The sequence below is a fragment of the Agelaius tricolor genome, unplaced genomic scaffold (genome assembly GCF_023055355.1).
Source record: "Agelaius tricolor isolate 1412-34295 unplaced genomic scaffold, bAgeTri1.0.p SCAF_22, whole genome shotgun sequence".
In the NCBI taxonomy this organism is placed as follows: domain Eukaryota; kingdom Metazoa; phylum Chordata; class Aves; order Passeriformes; family Icteridae; genus Agelaius; species Agelaius tricolor.
The window spans coordinates 541,601-556,408 of record NW_027269282.1 but is presented as its reverse complement, the minus strand read 5'-3'; the positions used below and the strand labels follow the sequence as shown (position 1 = coordinate 556,408).

Genomic DNA, 14,808 nt, shown 5'->3' with positions numbered 1-14,808 from the left:
TGCCCACCAGGCTGTGACACCCACTAGTCTGAGAAGTTGCTGGAACCCAGACCCTGCTGCAAGCTCCACATCCCACCAGTGTGGGAGATCCTGTGTGGCAGGCAGCCTCAACACTTAGCTTGGCTGTGGGCTCATAAACTCCTTTGCATGGAAATTTGGAGAAAATCTGGACTTGGCATTTGATGATGAAGGTGTCTGGCTTGTGCCGGGTGTGCAGGGGAGTGGTGTGCAGAGGGCTGAGCAGTGGGGGCAGTGGAGCAGCTGTAACATTGGGAAGGGGGCTGTGTAGCACCACAAGAGCTGTGGGTGTGTTTGTGAGGGTGTCTGCAATGGGATATTACTGGGCTGTGAGGGACTGTGAGGGGTCAGCTTGATGAGACAGCTGACCGTGGGAGGCAGAGGAGCCACTCATTTTCTAGAGAAAACACTTGGAGCAGTGAGCACTATCACCATGTATGTCTGAACACTCTCTGGGAAGATGCTAATGACACAGAATACAGAGGGCTACAGATAAACTTAGGCTGTGGGAGATGGGGTTTTATTTATGCTTTTTAAGTTTTGCAATAAAATGTAATTGACAGTGTTTATTCCTATGAAAGTGTGCTCACAGTCAAGCTCTGAACAAACCTATAATTTTGAATTTTTTCCCCCTTTTTATTTTTCCCCAGGGAGGAGTGCCCATTTCTGGTGCAAGGCTGGGACAGGGGCTGGTTGCCCCGTGTTCCTGGCTGGCTGTGGGGCCAGAGTGGGAGATTTGGGGCTCTGGAGGCTGACCAGTGGGGCCAAGGCCATGCCCAAGGAGGGCAGAGGGAGAAGAGGTCAACCCAGAGCAGGGCAGGTGCACAGTGCTCTTGTCAGCCAGAAGAGGGTGGGTGCAGACATCCTGCAGCCTCAATTTCCTTCTCCCAGGAGCTCCCTGAGGCTGGTCAGCTCTGAAGAGAAGGCAGTGTCAGCCAGGCAGGCACTGGGGGAATGTCCTGGCAGCACCTTGGGCCCCCTCACCCTTTGGGATGGGTGGATACCAGTGTGCACTGCAGGAATGATGGGGTCCCTCAAGCTGCCCCCTGCCAGCTGGGACTGGGGGGGCAACTGGGGGAGTCCAGCTGAGCTAAGGCACAGCCCCTGCTGCCCTCAGGGCTGGGCTGAGGGCTGCCCTGCTCCTCGGGCTTTTGGGAAGGTGCCGGCTTGTGCAGGTGGGTGGCCTTAGGAATCATTTTGGAGGAGGCTGGAGGCTGTGGCATGGGAGGTCTGGCAGCCGAGCAGGGCTGGCAGGGAGCTGCAGAGAGGAGTTTCAGATGGTATGGTGTGGGGAGGACGGGGTTGGAGGCTGCCTGGTCCAGTATCTGCCCCCTTTGATGCTCAGTGCCAGGCTTCTCACAAGTGCTGTGAGCTCTCAGACCATGGATTTATCCCCTGGGGTGACAAAGGAAGAAACTTCCCTGGCAAACCACAGCCAAACCCAGCTGTGAGGCTCCAGCAGCAGTGATGGCCCTGTCCCCCCATCCTACTCATCTCAATGCCCTCCCAGGCTCCCTGGAGTGGCAGGGGTGCCTGAGTCTCCAGGGATGCCTGTGACCACCAGGAACCACATCCCTTGGCTTGGCTGGACTGCCCAGGCTCAGGCTCTGGGCACAGCACCTGGAGTGGGGCTAGAGCCAGATCCTGAGGTGACTTCTCTCCCTCAGGCTGCCTCACTCAGTGGGCAGGACTGGGACCCCCCTCCCAATCTCCTGGGGTGCCTGAGGGAGCCCCAAGGGGCTCATACCCACGAGCTGCAGTGAGTGGCACACAGACTTCTCCGAGCTGGAATAATTTACTGTGGTGTTGGTGGGCGAGGGGTGCGTGGCTGGGTCACAGCAGGGTGTGTGCAAGGGATGCAGCAGGGCTGCTCTGGGGCACTTGGAGGTGTGAGCCCTGTGCTATGGGGAGTGGGGGAGCCCAGGAAGGGTTTGTGCAGCTCTGGCCACTCGGTCTGGAGGGAGTCAGTCAGTGGGAACAGAGGGGCAAGAGGGACCTGCCTGGGCTGGATCTCTGGAAGGTGAGATAATCCAGGGCTGGATGTGAGCTCCAGGTGAGGGGATGGGATGTGTTGGTGGGCTGGAACAGGGACTGGGGGCCTGAGGGTCTGTGGCATGTCATGAGGGAGCTGGGTAAAGGACATGGCTGCAGGGGAGGGGTCCCAGGTGTAGCCAAGGAGGTCAAGCAAGGATCCTAAATGAAAGCAAGGGTCTCTGGGCTTCTGGGTGGGGAACCTGGGAGTAGACAAGGGCGTCCAGTACAGACCGGGGCTCACGAGCATGCAGAACAAGGGCCCTGGGTCCAGACTAAGGTCCTGGACAGGGGTGAGGGTCCTGGGAGCAGAACAGGGATCCCAGGGGTGCAGAGTAGGGGTCTCGGGAGGAGGCAGGTGTCCTGGCTGTGGATCAGGGCTCCCACAAATGCAGCAGGGAATCCTGCAGGTGCACAGCTGGGTTCTGGGGCACAGCCAAGGGCCTGAGGTGAGCAGGGCTGAGGTCCTGGGGTGCAGCCAGAGAAGCCAGGGGTGGGATGTTGGGCCAGTGCAGGAGTTCTGGGAAAGGGCAGGGTGGGCAAAAAGCCCTAGTGCTGCCCAGCCCCATAGAGCAGGGGGTGGTAGAGCGGGCAGGGGTAGGAGAACATGAACTTGACTGCAAACTTCATCTCCTTGTTGTGCTTCTGCCAGGGGTAGATGGCCAGGAGGAGCAGGCGGCCGCCCACCTTGCGGCCCATGACCAGGAAGCTGCCGCTGAGGCTGTCGAGCTGGGGGCAGGGGCAGGTACCCGCGTTCCTCATGTGCAGCACCATCTTCTTGGTGTCCTTGCGCTTCAGCGGGCCCAGTTTCAGCACCTTCTTCTTCTGGGCAGCCACCAGCCGGCGCTCCCCGTTCTCCTCCGTCACCTCCTTGATGCGCATTTTCACCACTGTGTGGGGCAGCGGGGCACGGTTGGGGGAGGGAGGGAGGGAGCACGGCTGGGTGCTGGGGAGGGGAGGGCCTGGGCCGGGCACCTGGGCAGGACAGGGTGCAGCCCATCCCTGGGTTGGGTCTCTGGGGAAGTTACAGGGTGAGGAGGGGAAAGGGGTTTGGGGAGGGTCCAGCAGACGCCCCCAGTGACCCTCCCAGATATCTTCTCCCCTATCCCCCACCAATGTCTTCTCGTGTGGTGCACCCATCCCAGGCATGAAGGGTCCAAGGGAATGGCTCAGGGGTCTCCCAGGGGCTGTCCCCATACAACCCCACCCTCTGGCCAACTCCCACCCCAGCTGCCAGACCTAGGGGAGGCAAAGCCTTGTCCAGGGGGGCTGGTGAGGAGACCCCAGCACTCACCAAAGTCACTGGAGCACATCTGCTCCATCATGCCATCCGCCTTGTGCTCCATCTCACACTGGGTGCAGATCTTGGACACTGTGGTGAGAGACCAGTTAGTGTCACAGCTTCGTGCTGCTGGTACTTGTCACCAGGGCCAGCTCCTTGGGGACACGCTTGGGAGAGCCCCAGCAGCTCCTCTGCTCCCTAGGTAGCTGTGCTGGGGTGATGCAGAGAGGCACAGAGCACCTTGCTGGCCAGGGTCACTCCCCAGGAGGGGAGGAGATATGGGGACACCCTCCCATCAGATGCTGGCACTTTGAAGCACTGCAACAGTGAGGGTGGTCCCAGCCTAAGGCTGTCACAGCCCTGACCCTGAGCCTAGGCTGCCTTTGGGTGATGTCCCCTCTCGGGGCTGAGGGGACAGCCACCCTGTAGCAGCAGTGTGGGGCTGACACCGCAGGTGCAGCATGCTCTCTCCTGCTGACATGGGACCCAGTGGCGGCAGAGGGACACAGCACTGCGGTGGATCAGCCAGCAGCTCCCACCTCATCCCGTGTTCTTCCTCATTCCGGGACAGCTCTATGCAGGCAGCTGGGAGCACAGTGCTCCTGGGCAATAGTGCCCAGACAAAGCTGATCCTGTGCCCCCTCCTGCCCTGTTACACACAGAGTCCTTGGCCAGCACTGGTGTCCTGGGCTGTGCTCTGAGGGGTGAAGGGACACCTGTGCAGGGGCTCCACATGCATTCCCAGCCCATTACAGTACCCTTCCCACTTACCTGGGGGCGGCGTGGCTTTGCTGTTCCCAAACTGGACGGCGATGCAGAGCTCGTGGTCAGAGGGGAACTTGCCACAGTGCAGCATCTCAGGCCAGGGGAAGCCGTAGGACTCCATGACGGGGGCACAGGAGTCCCGTACCACCTCGCAGAGGGAGCGGCAGGGATACACGGGCCGGTCAAGGCACACGGGGGCGAAGAGGGAGCAGAGGAAGAGCTGGGTGTCGGTGTGGCACTGCTTGGCGAGCAGGGGCACCCAGCTGCCGGCCTGCTGCTTCGCTTCGGCCATGGTCTCGTGCTCCAGCAGGTTGGGCAGCCGCATGCGCTTGTAGCCCACGTCGCGGCAGAGCTGCATGTCGGCCGGGATGTCGAGGCACTGCGGCTCCCGCCCGTAGAAGCGCCCGTGGGGCAGGCTCTCGGGCTGCCAGCCGTAGTAGTCGTAGTGCTGCCCGCCGCCCAGGGACCCTGCCAGCACCAGCGACAGGGCCAGCAGCGCCGTGCCCCGGGAGCGCGGGTGGGTGCCCGCCTGCGGCATCGCCGCTGCGCGCCCGCCGCTGCCGGCCGCGGCTGCCGAGCGGGACGGGAGCGTGGCTCGGCACCCTGCCTGCTCCCTTAGCGCCTCCCACGCCCGCTGCCCTTTCTAAGGAGGTTGGAGACCTCGCCGGCAGCCAATCTGCTCTGCCTGCCGAGCCCCCCGGGGCTGGCCCCCGGCTCCCCCTAGCCTGCCCGCACCGCTGCCACCTCCCTCCCTCCCTCCTTCCCTCCTTGGCACATGGTGCTCCAGTGCCCCTCGCCCTCCCAGGGAGCCCCCCTGCATGCACCCCCCCAGCCCACTCTGCTCTGTGTGCCCCCTGGATGATGCTTTCTAGAAGGGCTGGCTCGCCTGTCTATGGCGAGGTGTTGTGGGCGCAAGTTGTCCCCATTATTCATATCAGTCCTGCTGCCCCCATCCCACCTGGCACCCCAGTGGCATGTTCTGCCATGGGGCAGGGGATCCTGCTTCCTACCCTGTGACACACTACTCCCCACTCTTTTCTCCCAAGACAATATGCGTGGGGTGCTGGGGTTTAAGGAAGAGGGCACCCCAGAAGCTTCATGCTGCAGCCCTGGGAGGGCTCCTGTACCCAAGTGGCAGGTGTGCCATCAATGAGGCAGTGCCATGGGCATGGGGTCCTTATTCTCATGGATGGTTCTGCCAGCATGTACCTTTGGCAGTTCATGGTCTGCTGGCACAGGATAGCTGGGATTACACTTTCCAGCAAAGGGCCTGCACCCAGGCTCTGCCAGTGCTCAGGGTGTGGGCAAAGCTAGAGCCCAAATGACATGAGGGTCCTGCCCAGATGACATTCCCCCATTCCCTTGGAGATGGGGGGTGCAAGGCTTAAGACCCCATTAGAAACCCATTTGTCTGCAGGGGTTATCTGAGCCACCCCTCCCTTTCCCATGATCGATGCCCCTGCCTGGCCAGCGGGCTTTGGGCGGCCGCTGGCCCCTGCCCACCGGATAAGGCAGCTCTGTTAATGGGCTGAGAGAGCAAACAGTCCAGTGCAGGCAGTGATAGCAGCTGCTCTTTGCCCTGGGCTGGGGGCAGGGACTGTCCCCCCAACCCTGCTGGGGTACTGCTTTGGGACAATGCTGGGAACCTCAGCTGCACAACTTGCCCTTCCCTGTAGCCTTCCCACCCTGCCCGTGCCCTCTGTGCTCAGCAGCCGTCACTGCATCACCCAGTGCTGCTTGCTTCCAGCCCGAGGGTGGGCTGGGTTCATCCCACCCAGCCCGGAGATGGCACCATTAATGTGTAACTGCCGGGGAGCCCGATAAGATACAGCAGCCTCTTATCAGGGCTGCCTGGTAGCAGGAGGGAGGGTGATCGAGGCATCAGGCTGTCACGGCAGGAGTAAGATTGTCTGGAGATAAATGCTGATAGAAAATAGCTAATCCGTGATGGATGGGCTTGGGCAGGGTGTAATTGCCATGGGAGCTGGGCTGGGAAGGGGCTGGTGAGGCCTGGGAGCAGAGGCAGAGGGAGGCCGGGTGTGCAGGGTGGAGCTGCCAGAGTCCTGATACTGAGCACAGTCGTGGGTGTGCCATGTCCCTGGGCTGTTCCTGTGGCACTGCCAGCACTGTCCTGCTCTTGACCATGGACCAGCTCCTGGCTCTCAGCCTGCCCCATCCCACAGCCCAGTCTGGCCTCTACATCCCCACTTCCTCCCAGGAAGGTGGTGGGGGTGCTGAGCCCTCTGTGCCAGCTGGCACCCCATCAGATGAAGGTGAGGGGGCTGGCGAGGCTGGGGCTGAGCAAGGGTCTCCCTGCCAGCTGCCCCAGGCCCTTCATCTGCCATGGCGCCTTCATTAGAGCCCTGAGTCACCTCCTGGCTGTGCTGTGGGGAGCAGGGCTGCCCCACAAGAGCGGTGTCTGCCCCCCGTGGGTGTCCTGGCAGCCTTACCTTGAGCTGAGTCTGTGCCTCTGCTCTGGGGAGCCCCTGCTGCACTCGCGTTGCTTCCTTAACCCTTTCCCACCCAGGATGTCCCAGGCTGATCTGGGCTGTACCCTGGAGAAGGGGATGGACCCAAGACAGCTGTAGCTGGCACCCTTCCCTGTGCCTTGTCTGCTCAGGCTGCTCCGGTGCCCACATGTCCGTTCTGCAGCCATGCAGCTGTCTGGGAGATAGACACTTGCTCCTGTCACTCCAGAAAGCTGGCTGTGCCACCGCTTGTGTCACTGCCTGTGCCACTGTCACAGCAGCGAGTCAGGAAGCGGGGCCATGGGGGCTGCCCCCTCTGCGGTGGGGACCTCGGGGACGGCCAGCCAGGGTGACACAGTAAGAGCACATCACCTGGGGGGCTCCCTCGACACTCCCGACCCTCCCTGGGGGGACCCGTGCCTGGCTGTAGCACGGACCAGGTCCTGTAGCAGGGAAGGGAGGCCCCCAGGAAAGGAGCAGCTGAGCACGGTCCCGGCCGCCTCCTTCCATCCTTGTGTCCCACCCTCACTTTGGGTGCTACCGACCTTGTTTCTGTAAGCAGAGATGCATCCCCAGGGACTGGGTGGGTGGGCTGAGTGGGCTCCCTCTCATCCTCCTCTTTTCCCACCCCCTCCCCCTTCCTGCCCCAGTCCCGCACGGGTTCCTGGGCTGCACCCAGTGTGGAGCAGGGGCCTTTGGGAGAGGAGCGCACCGGGGCTGGCCATGCCGAGTCCCAGGAGGGGGCGGCACGCTGGCACTGTCCCTGCACAGCAGCTCCCGGGAGAGCAGCCTGGCCGGGGGCAATGCTGGGCCGGCAGCACGGCTCGGGCGGGTGGTCCCGCCTGGCAGCGGCCGCGGGAGGCTGGGGCATGACCGGGGACACCGCGGGGCCGAGGCTGCCCGGGTGATGTGGCACGGCCGGGGCGGGCAGCGGGCGGGTCAGCGATCGCCGTGCACTTGCCCTGCGCCCACACACGCTCCCGCTGCCCGGCAGCCCCAGGAATGTGCTGGCAGCGCTCCCGGCCCAGCTGCGGAGCCCAGACTGCCCCGGCGCCCTCCCAGCCCCCAGCCAGCACCTCCCGGCCCTGCCCAGTTCCTGCCAGCTCGCACACAGACCCTCCCTGTTCGCGGCCGGACACCCCGATCCCGGCCCCCGGCGTTCGGTCCCACTCAGCAGGGCAGGGAGGGGGCACGTCGCATGTGCAGACCCTCTGAGGAGGGGTCCCTTTCCCTCGCAGCGTGGCACCATGCGTGGGGACCTGCTCTGCAGTGCTGTTTGTCCCTCCCCGCCCCACCACGTCTGCTCCCACCACAGCCCCATGCCCGGTGGGGGAGCAATCCTCGCACAGTCCCTGCTCCCAGCCGGCTCCTTGGCTAGTGGCAGACCTTGGCACCTTGCTCTGAAACCACATCCTCCTCTGCTGCCTGTGTGCAGGAGGATGCTGTGTCTCCCAGCATGTGGACTCTGTGGGATGTGCTGAGGGGCTGCCCAAACCCTCTGTGGGGGCTCCCAGTGCAATGAGGGTCCTGGAACCACCCCTCAGATGGACACAGCTGGGCTGCAGGTGCCACAGAGGGGTGTCCACACTCAGGGTGCCCAGTCTGTAGGGTCAGTTGGCGCCCGTTTGGGGCACTCTCCTTGTCCTGTGTGAAGGGGCAGGCTGGGGCATTTGGAGCTGTTTTCCAGAGGCTCACAGTGTGGGGGCCTCGTCCCCCTCCCTTTTCCCTCCCAGGTGCACACACCTGGGATCTCTCAGGAAAGGTTATCAGCTAATCACGCTGTGTTTGTGCCTCCCAAATGTCACCGTTGTCCTCGCTGGGACTGTGAGCTCATGCTCCCCACCATTACTGAAAGCACTTCCAGTGCTAGGAGAAGCAGCTGCCATGCCCTTCTGTGGCCCCTTTGAAGCAGAGCTGGAGCTGCTGACAGCTCTGACAGGCTGGAGAGGGGTTCAGCAGGCAGTGGGTGCAGGATGGAGCCACAGGGGTTGACCCCAGACTGGTTGCAGGGCTCCAGCTGTCCTCCATGGGCCCTGGTCATCCTTGTACTGCAGGGAGGGTTGAGATGCTGGGATGAGGTGCAGCACCATGCACCCAGAGACACACAGGGGACACCCCCTGGTCCTGGGCTGGGAGTCAAGTGCAGGGCTTGGAGCAGGGGCACTGCTGGGCCATGCCTGCTGTGGTGTGATGGGCACATTGCTTGCTGAGGGCTGGCCAGAGGGGTACCAAGTGTGCCCCATGTCTGTCCCATGGGGCCAGGGCCAGGGCCTCTGGGAGGTCAGCCAGGGCCAAGGGCAAGGAGAGATCTGTGGGGTCTGTCTGCAAGACAGGTCAGAGCTGCCCACCCCAGGTGCACGGGAGGAGCCAGGCAGGGGAGTAAAGGCAGCTCTGGCATCAGCCATGCCTATCCCTGCTGCTGGGCAGCCTGAAAAATCACCCCTTTGGGCTGAGCAGAGGGAGCAGAAGGGTGAGAGCCCTGCCAGGATCCCTCACAGTGCAGTGGTCTGGGGAGGGCAGCAGGGCCATGCAGCACATTGAGGCTACCCTGAGCCCCTGCTGTCCCTGCTGCTACCTCCTGGGCAGTACGGCTGGCAAAAGGCAGCTCCCTGTGGTGGGGGGATGTCCCACCAAAGGATGGGACATGCACATGCAGACAGCAGGTCCATGGCCTGTGAGGCACATGGGGCCCAGAACCAAAAGTTCTTTGCTTGGGCTGGGTTGGTGTAGCCAGAGGAGACAACCCTGGGGCAACACTACAGGATGTGGGATGATGGGCAGAGCCTGGGATGGCAGGGAGAGCACCCCCCGGCTGCTCCTGGCCCCTCACTGCAGCAGAGGAGAGCAAACTCCATCTCCTGGCAGGCACAGCATTGCCATGGCAACCGGCGGGACCTGCCAGGCGGGCAGGCCAGCACTGACGTGGCAGTGGCATGCAGCACAGGAAGGAGATGGCAGGCAGGGGCTGGGGACATCTGGGGACAGGCTTAGGTGTGTGAGCACACTGCATGTGCACCTGGGTGGGCACCTGAGTGCATGCACGAGTGCCTGTGCCAATGTGCATGCACGTGTCTGGGTGCATGGGAGACTTCACACAGCACCCTCTCAAGGGTCGCCCCTTGGTTTTGTGGCACCATCGAGGCAGGATGTGCCTCACTGCTCTGGAGGGTGGGCTGCCAGGGTTCCTCTGACCCTTGGGAGCAGCAGGTTTCCCCAAAAGCTGTGGGATCCATGGCTTTGTGTCTGTGGGGAAAATGAGCCCTCCAGCTGGGGTCCCTGACTGCATGGTTCCTTTGGTCTCTTGGTCACAAACCCTGCCATCCTCCAACCACCCCCAGGCCTCCATTTGCCCTGCCCAAAGCCTGGGCTGGTGCTCAGAGCAAGGAGCAGGAGTCAGACAGAGCTACCCCTGTGCTGCAGGCAGCTGGCTATGGCATGTTTGCTGTGTTAGCTGTGTTAGCTGTGTGTGTAAGCTGTGTTAGCGGTGTGTTAGCTGTGTTAGCTGTGTGTAAACTGTGTGTTATCTGTTAGCTGTGTGTAAGCTGTGTGTGTTGGCTGTGTGTGTTAGCTATGTTAGCTGTGTGTTAGCTGTGTTCTGTGTTAGCTGTGAGTTAGCTGTGTGTTAGCTGTGTGAGCTGTGTGTTAGCTGTGTTCTGTGTTAGCTGTAAGTTAGCTGTGTGTTAGCTGTGTTAGCTGTGTGTTAGCTGTGTGTTGGCAGTGTAAGCTCTGTGTAAGCTCTGTGTCAGCTGTGTTAGCTGTGTGTAAGCTGTGTGTAAGGTGTGTATTAGCTGTGTAAGCTGTGTGTTTGCTGTGAGTTAGCTGTGCTATCTGTGTTAGCCATGTTCTGTGCCAGAGCAGATGTTCCGCAGGGCCCGGCGCTGCCCCCAGCACGGCCCAGGTGCCGAGGCAGGCTGGCAGCTCTCCTGCCTGCTGAGGGCCCTGTGCCCAGCTACTGCATCCCTCGCCCCACTGCAGCCCAGCTGGGAGCCCCCCTGCTTCGCCTCCCGGGAGAGCCTCTGTTCCCCCCGTTTGGCATTTCTCCGGCTCTAATTGAGCTGTCAATGGGCAGAGATAACGGGGAGTTCGTTAGCTCTGCTCTTTGATGTCTGCCCGCGCTCTGATCACAGCACCAGCTGCAACTCCTTAGCAAACAAACAGCTTCAGATGAGGTCCCTTGGCACGGCGCTCTGCCAGTCCCACGGTGGACCCCCCAAATCCCTGCCGGGCCATTCTCACGATCGCTCACACCCTCTGTTACCTCCGGCAGCCCCCTCGGCAGCCAGGCTTCCCCCAGGGACCCCCGGCCGCATCTCGAAGATACCGGGCTGCGGCACTCGCCCTGCCGGACCCCCGGGACGCACAGCAGCCGCCCTCCCTCGCAGCCCCTCTCCGGAGCCAGCCCCGGGGCACCCGGTGCCGCCGTCCGCAGGGGCTCCGCGCCGGCGGCGGCAGGCGCCCATCCCCGGTGCCTCGGGGCGGGCCGCGGCGGACCGGGCGGCTGCGCACACGGGGCGGCCGGGCCCGCCTCCGCCCCTCGGCGCGGCAGCACCGCGGACAGCGCCCGGCCCCGCGCGGCTCCGCACGGCTCCGGAGACGGCGTCGGTGCGGTGCGGTCCCCGCGGCGCGGCACGGCACAGCCCGGCCCGGCGCCCGCCGCGCCATGGCCACGGAGGTGGGTGCGGGCGGCGCGGCGGGGGCGCCCCGGCGGCGGCGCCCCCGGGCCGGACTGCGGCGGAGCTCCCCGGCCCGCGGTGTCCGCCGCCCTGCGCTGCCGGGGAGCGGCACCGACGGGGCTCGGTCCGCGTGGGGTGCGCTGCTGCGGGGGGACAGCGTGGGGCGGGGGTCCGTGGGGACAGCGGTGTGGGGCAGAGAGGGCTCCGTGGGCGCGGAAAGGCCGGTGAGGGGCCTGAAGGGCTGTGGGGTGCAGGGTGGCTGCAGGCCGCCTTTGAAGGCTGGAGCGGGTCAGGGTTGGGCTGTGGGACGGGGGGCTCTCCTCCCACATGCCGTGGGTCGGACGCGGGACGGCCTCAGACGGTCTGTGGGGAACGGAGCAGGCAGTAGCCCCATAGCACCCAGAGGAAGCACGGGGATGGGCCTTGGCACAACCTGGTGCCTCCATCCCCTTCTCCAGCCATCAAAGCTGCCCCACAGGCTGCAGCTCGGGGGCTGGCACGGGCTCTCACACCCTGTGGGGAGTCAGGGCTTAGCACCTGCTGCCGGGGCTGCCGGTCCTTTTCATGAAGACGCCCCACTGCAGCCTGCCCACCCGCTGGGCCACTGCTGCAGCCTCGCTGCCCAGTCCCTGCTCCTGCTCGGGAGCCTGGGAGCTGTTGGGTTGGCTGTGTTCTGGGGCACTGCTGGGGCCGGGGGGCTGTCCCCTCCCCGGGCCATGGCCCGCTGGCAACACACGCGTGCAGGAACCACTGGGGCTGAGACCAGACACCAGCCTGGGGTGGGAGCACTCACACTCACCCTCCTTCCTGTGGAGCAGGGGCTGCCACAGCATCCTCCCCTTGCTGCCATCCTCCCCTCGCTCCCCGCCTTGCACCTCCAGCGCCAGGCTGTACTCATGGCGTGACACAGCCTGTGCCAGGGGCTCCCTGCAGGCCCTGACACTGGGGAATGGTGCTGCTCCCCAGGCCTCCAGGCCTCCAGCAAGGATGCCCAGCACCCCTGGCTGCAGGCCCCGTCTCACCCTCTGCCCTCAGGTGCACAGCCTACAGGAGCTGCGGCGCAGCGCGTCCCTGGCCACCAAGGTCTTTGTGCAGCGGGATTACAGTGACGGGACCACGTGCCAGTTCCAGACAAAGTTTCCCCCTGAGCTGGAGAGCCGGGTAGGGAGTCTGAGAGGTTGTCAGGGTGGGGGAGTGCCCTATGGGGACTCAGAGGGAAGAAGAGTCTAAAGGTGTGGGGACTTATGGGGTGTTGTATGGCCCTGGGCCAGCCAGTGCTACTGGGTGCATGCAATCACAGCTGGCTTGGCTGGTGGGCAAGGCCTTTGGTGCTCCTGGGGGCTGGGAGGCTCTGGTGAAGGCTGCAGGTGCAGCAGGTCTTGGTACGAGTGGGAGGTGGGCAGGGGCCTGCAAGCTGAGGCATCAGCTGGGCAGGGAGGAGAGGGTTAAGTGTTCTCCAAGTCCCCCCAGGAAAGGTGACAAGGTGGTGCAGGGAGTCAGTCCCTGGCCAGACTCCTCTTCATCCTGGTTTCTGTCCTAGATTGAGCGGCAACTTTTTGAGGAAACTGTGAAAACCCTAAATGGCTTCTACGCTGAGGCAGAGAAGATTGGGGGCAGCTCATACCTCGAGGGGTGCCTGGCCTGTGCCACTGCCTATTTCATCTTTCTCTGCATGGAGACACATTATGAGAAGGTGCTGAGGTGCAGGGGAGGGTTCAGGGATGGGCACAGCTGCCAGTGGGCACAGGGATGGCTCAGGGGTGTCACAGGGAACATGGGACTGAGGCCAGAGTAGACAGCAAAGCTGGCAGGCCCTGAGTGTCCCTCCCTGTGCTGACAGGTCCTGAAGAAGATCTCCAAGTACATCCAGGACCAGAATGAGAAGATCTATGCGCCACGGGGGCTGCTGCTCACTGACCCCCTGGAACGTGGCATGAGGGTCGTATCCTTTGGGCAGGGGGATGCTTGGGGCATGGCAAGGGTGAGGGGAGACTGGGCGTGGGTTCTGGGTGATTGGGCTGGCACATCTCACCGGTGTTCCTTAGCAGGGTCCAGATCGAGATCTCCATCTACGAGGACCGGTGCAGCAGCGGCAGCTCCAGCAGCGGCAGCTCCAGCAGCAGCAGCGGCGGTGGTGGAGGCGGGGCAGGGGGCCGGTGACTGGCCGGGAGTCCCTGCAGGGACTCGTACTGCCGGGACAGTGGCCTCTCCGAGCTCCGCAGGCTGCACTACCAGAGCACCCGCTTCTGAGCCCAGCGAGAGCAGCAGGGGGAGGCCGGGGCTACCGGGTGGGGCTGCCCACCCCCATCTGCTCTTTGTCCCCCGCAGTGGGTCTGCCCCTGCTCGGACCCACTGTGGGCAGGGACTGCTGCTGGGGCATCCCAGGTGCTTCCCACTGAGCCGAACTGTTACCAAGGGGCTCCTACAGCCCTCCATGTGCTGGGTGCTGCCGCCCCTGCCACAAGCAAAAGGAGCTTGCCCTGCTAGGGGCAGTCCCAGCCGGCAGTGTCCCTGTTGCCAGGCTCTGGGAGCGCTGGGACTGGCAAAGCCTCAGGCAGTGCTAGCAGGGGACGCACAACCCCACACTCACAGGCACTGACAGCTCTTGCTGCACCCCCTCCTGGGGACAGCCTGCCTTGGTGCTGTGGTGTGGCTCAGCTGCTGCTCGTGCACCGTTTAGAGGGCCTGGCAGAGCACTGGTGCCGCTTCTTCTGCATGATGGGCCGTGCGTTCACCCCAGCTCTGTGCCACCCACTGCCCCATTGCTGCTCTCCTGGCCCCTTCCCCCATCTGGCACTACATCCTCTCCAGCAGCAACCTTCACTGCCCGGACACTGGGCACTTGCTTCTGCTTCTGCTCCCTGCATGACCTGCTGCCATCCCCAGCTGGACCCACGCATCTCTCCAGCCCAGTGTCCAGGCCAGGGAGCTGCAGTGCTGGGCATGGTGATGCCCTGTGCCATGTGCCCTGGACTCATTCATGGCCCGGCACAGTCGAGGCTGAGCTGTGACATGGGTGAGGCAGGCTCCCTGCCCAGTCCTAGCAGAGTTTGCCTGTATCCAGCTCCCAGCAGCCCCTGCCTACTCTGCCCCATGACCTGCCCTAATGCAGGGAGGGTGCCCAGTCGGGCAGCTCCATAAGGACCCTTCCTCTCACACTGCTGAGTCCTCTCCTGCCCACATGTCCTGCATGCATCTGCCACCAGTGCCCCAATTCTCAGCCTGGTCTGTCAGAGGGACCTTGAGGGGCACCTGAGCCTGGCAGCAAGGTGTGGAGGTTCATGGTCCAGGGGTCAGATAGCAGGAAATAGAAGGGTCCATGTGACATCCAGCACCCCAAGGAGAATTCCTATCTGGGAGCAGGGCTGAGCCAAGCTGGCCTTTCGCTCCTGGGAGCCTGGAGGGAGGACCCTGCCCTGTGGGACTTCTTTTTGCTCAGTCATGATGTGTGTGTGGGGTGGCCCTGGCCTCAACGTTCCTGCTGGAGCCCCCCCACCCCTGCATGGAGACCTTCCTCAATAAACCCCACGCTTCTTCCCCCACTGCCTACCCTGCATCTTCTTGTGTTGGG

At 63.4% G+C, this 14,808-nt stretch overlaps 2 protein-coding genes across 2 annotated transcripts; one reads left to right on the top strand and one right to left on the bottom strand.

The window, feature by feature from the left end:
• Positions 1 to 1,700: 1,700 nt before the first annotated feature.
• SFRP5 (secreted frizzled related protein 5) lies at positions 1,701 to 4,809 on the bottom strand. Its single transcript, XM_071446105.1, has 3 exons — positions 4,103 to 4,809; positions 3,344 to 3,421; positions 1,701 to 2,939 (listed from the first exon to the last, which is right to left on the bottom strand). Exons 1-3 carry the CDS (start codon positions 4,632 to 4,634, stop codon positions 2,599 to 2,601), a joined length of 951 nt encoding a protein of 316 aa, XP_071302206.1. The 5' UTR covers positions 4,635 to 4,809; the 3' UTR covers positions 1,701 to 2,598.
• Positions 4,810 to 11,055: 6,246 nt separating this feature from the next.
• Positions 11,056 to 14,779, top strand: GOLGA7B (golgin A7 family member B). The gene is made up of 5 exons (XM_071446100.1): positions 11,056 to 11,236; positions 12,273 to 12,398; positions 12,778 to 12,930; positions 13,078 to 13,179; positions 13,293 to 14,779. Exons 1-5 carry the CDS (start codon positions 11,225 to 11,227, stop codon positions 13,395 to 13,397), a joined length of 498 nt encoding a protein of 165 aa, XP_071302201.1. The 5' UTR covers positions 11,056 to 11,224; the 3' UTR covers positions 13,398 to 14,779.
• The last annotated feature ends 29 nt before the right edge of the window (positions 14,780 to 14,808 follow it).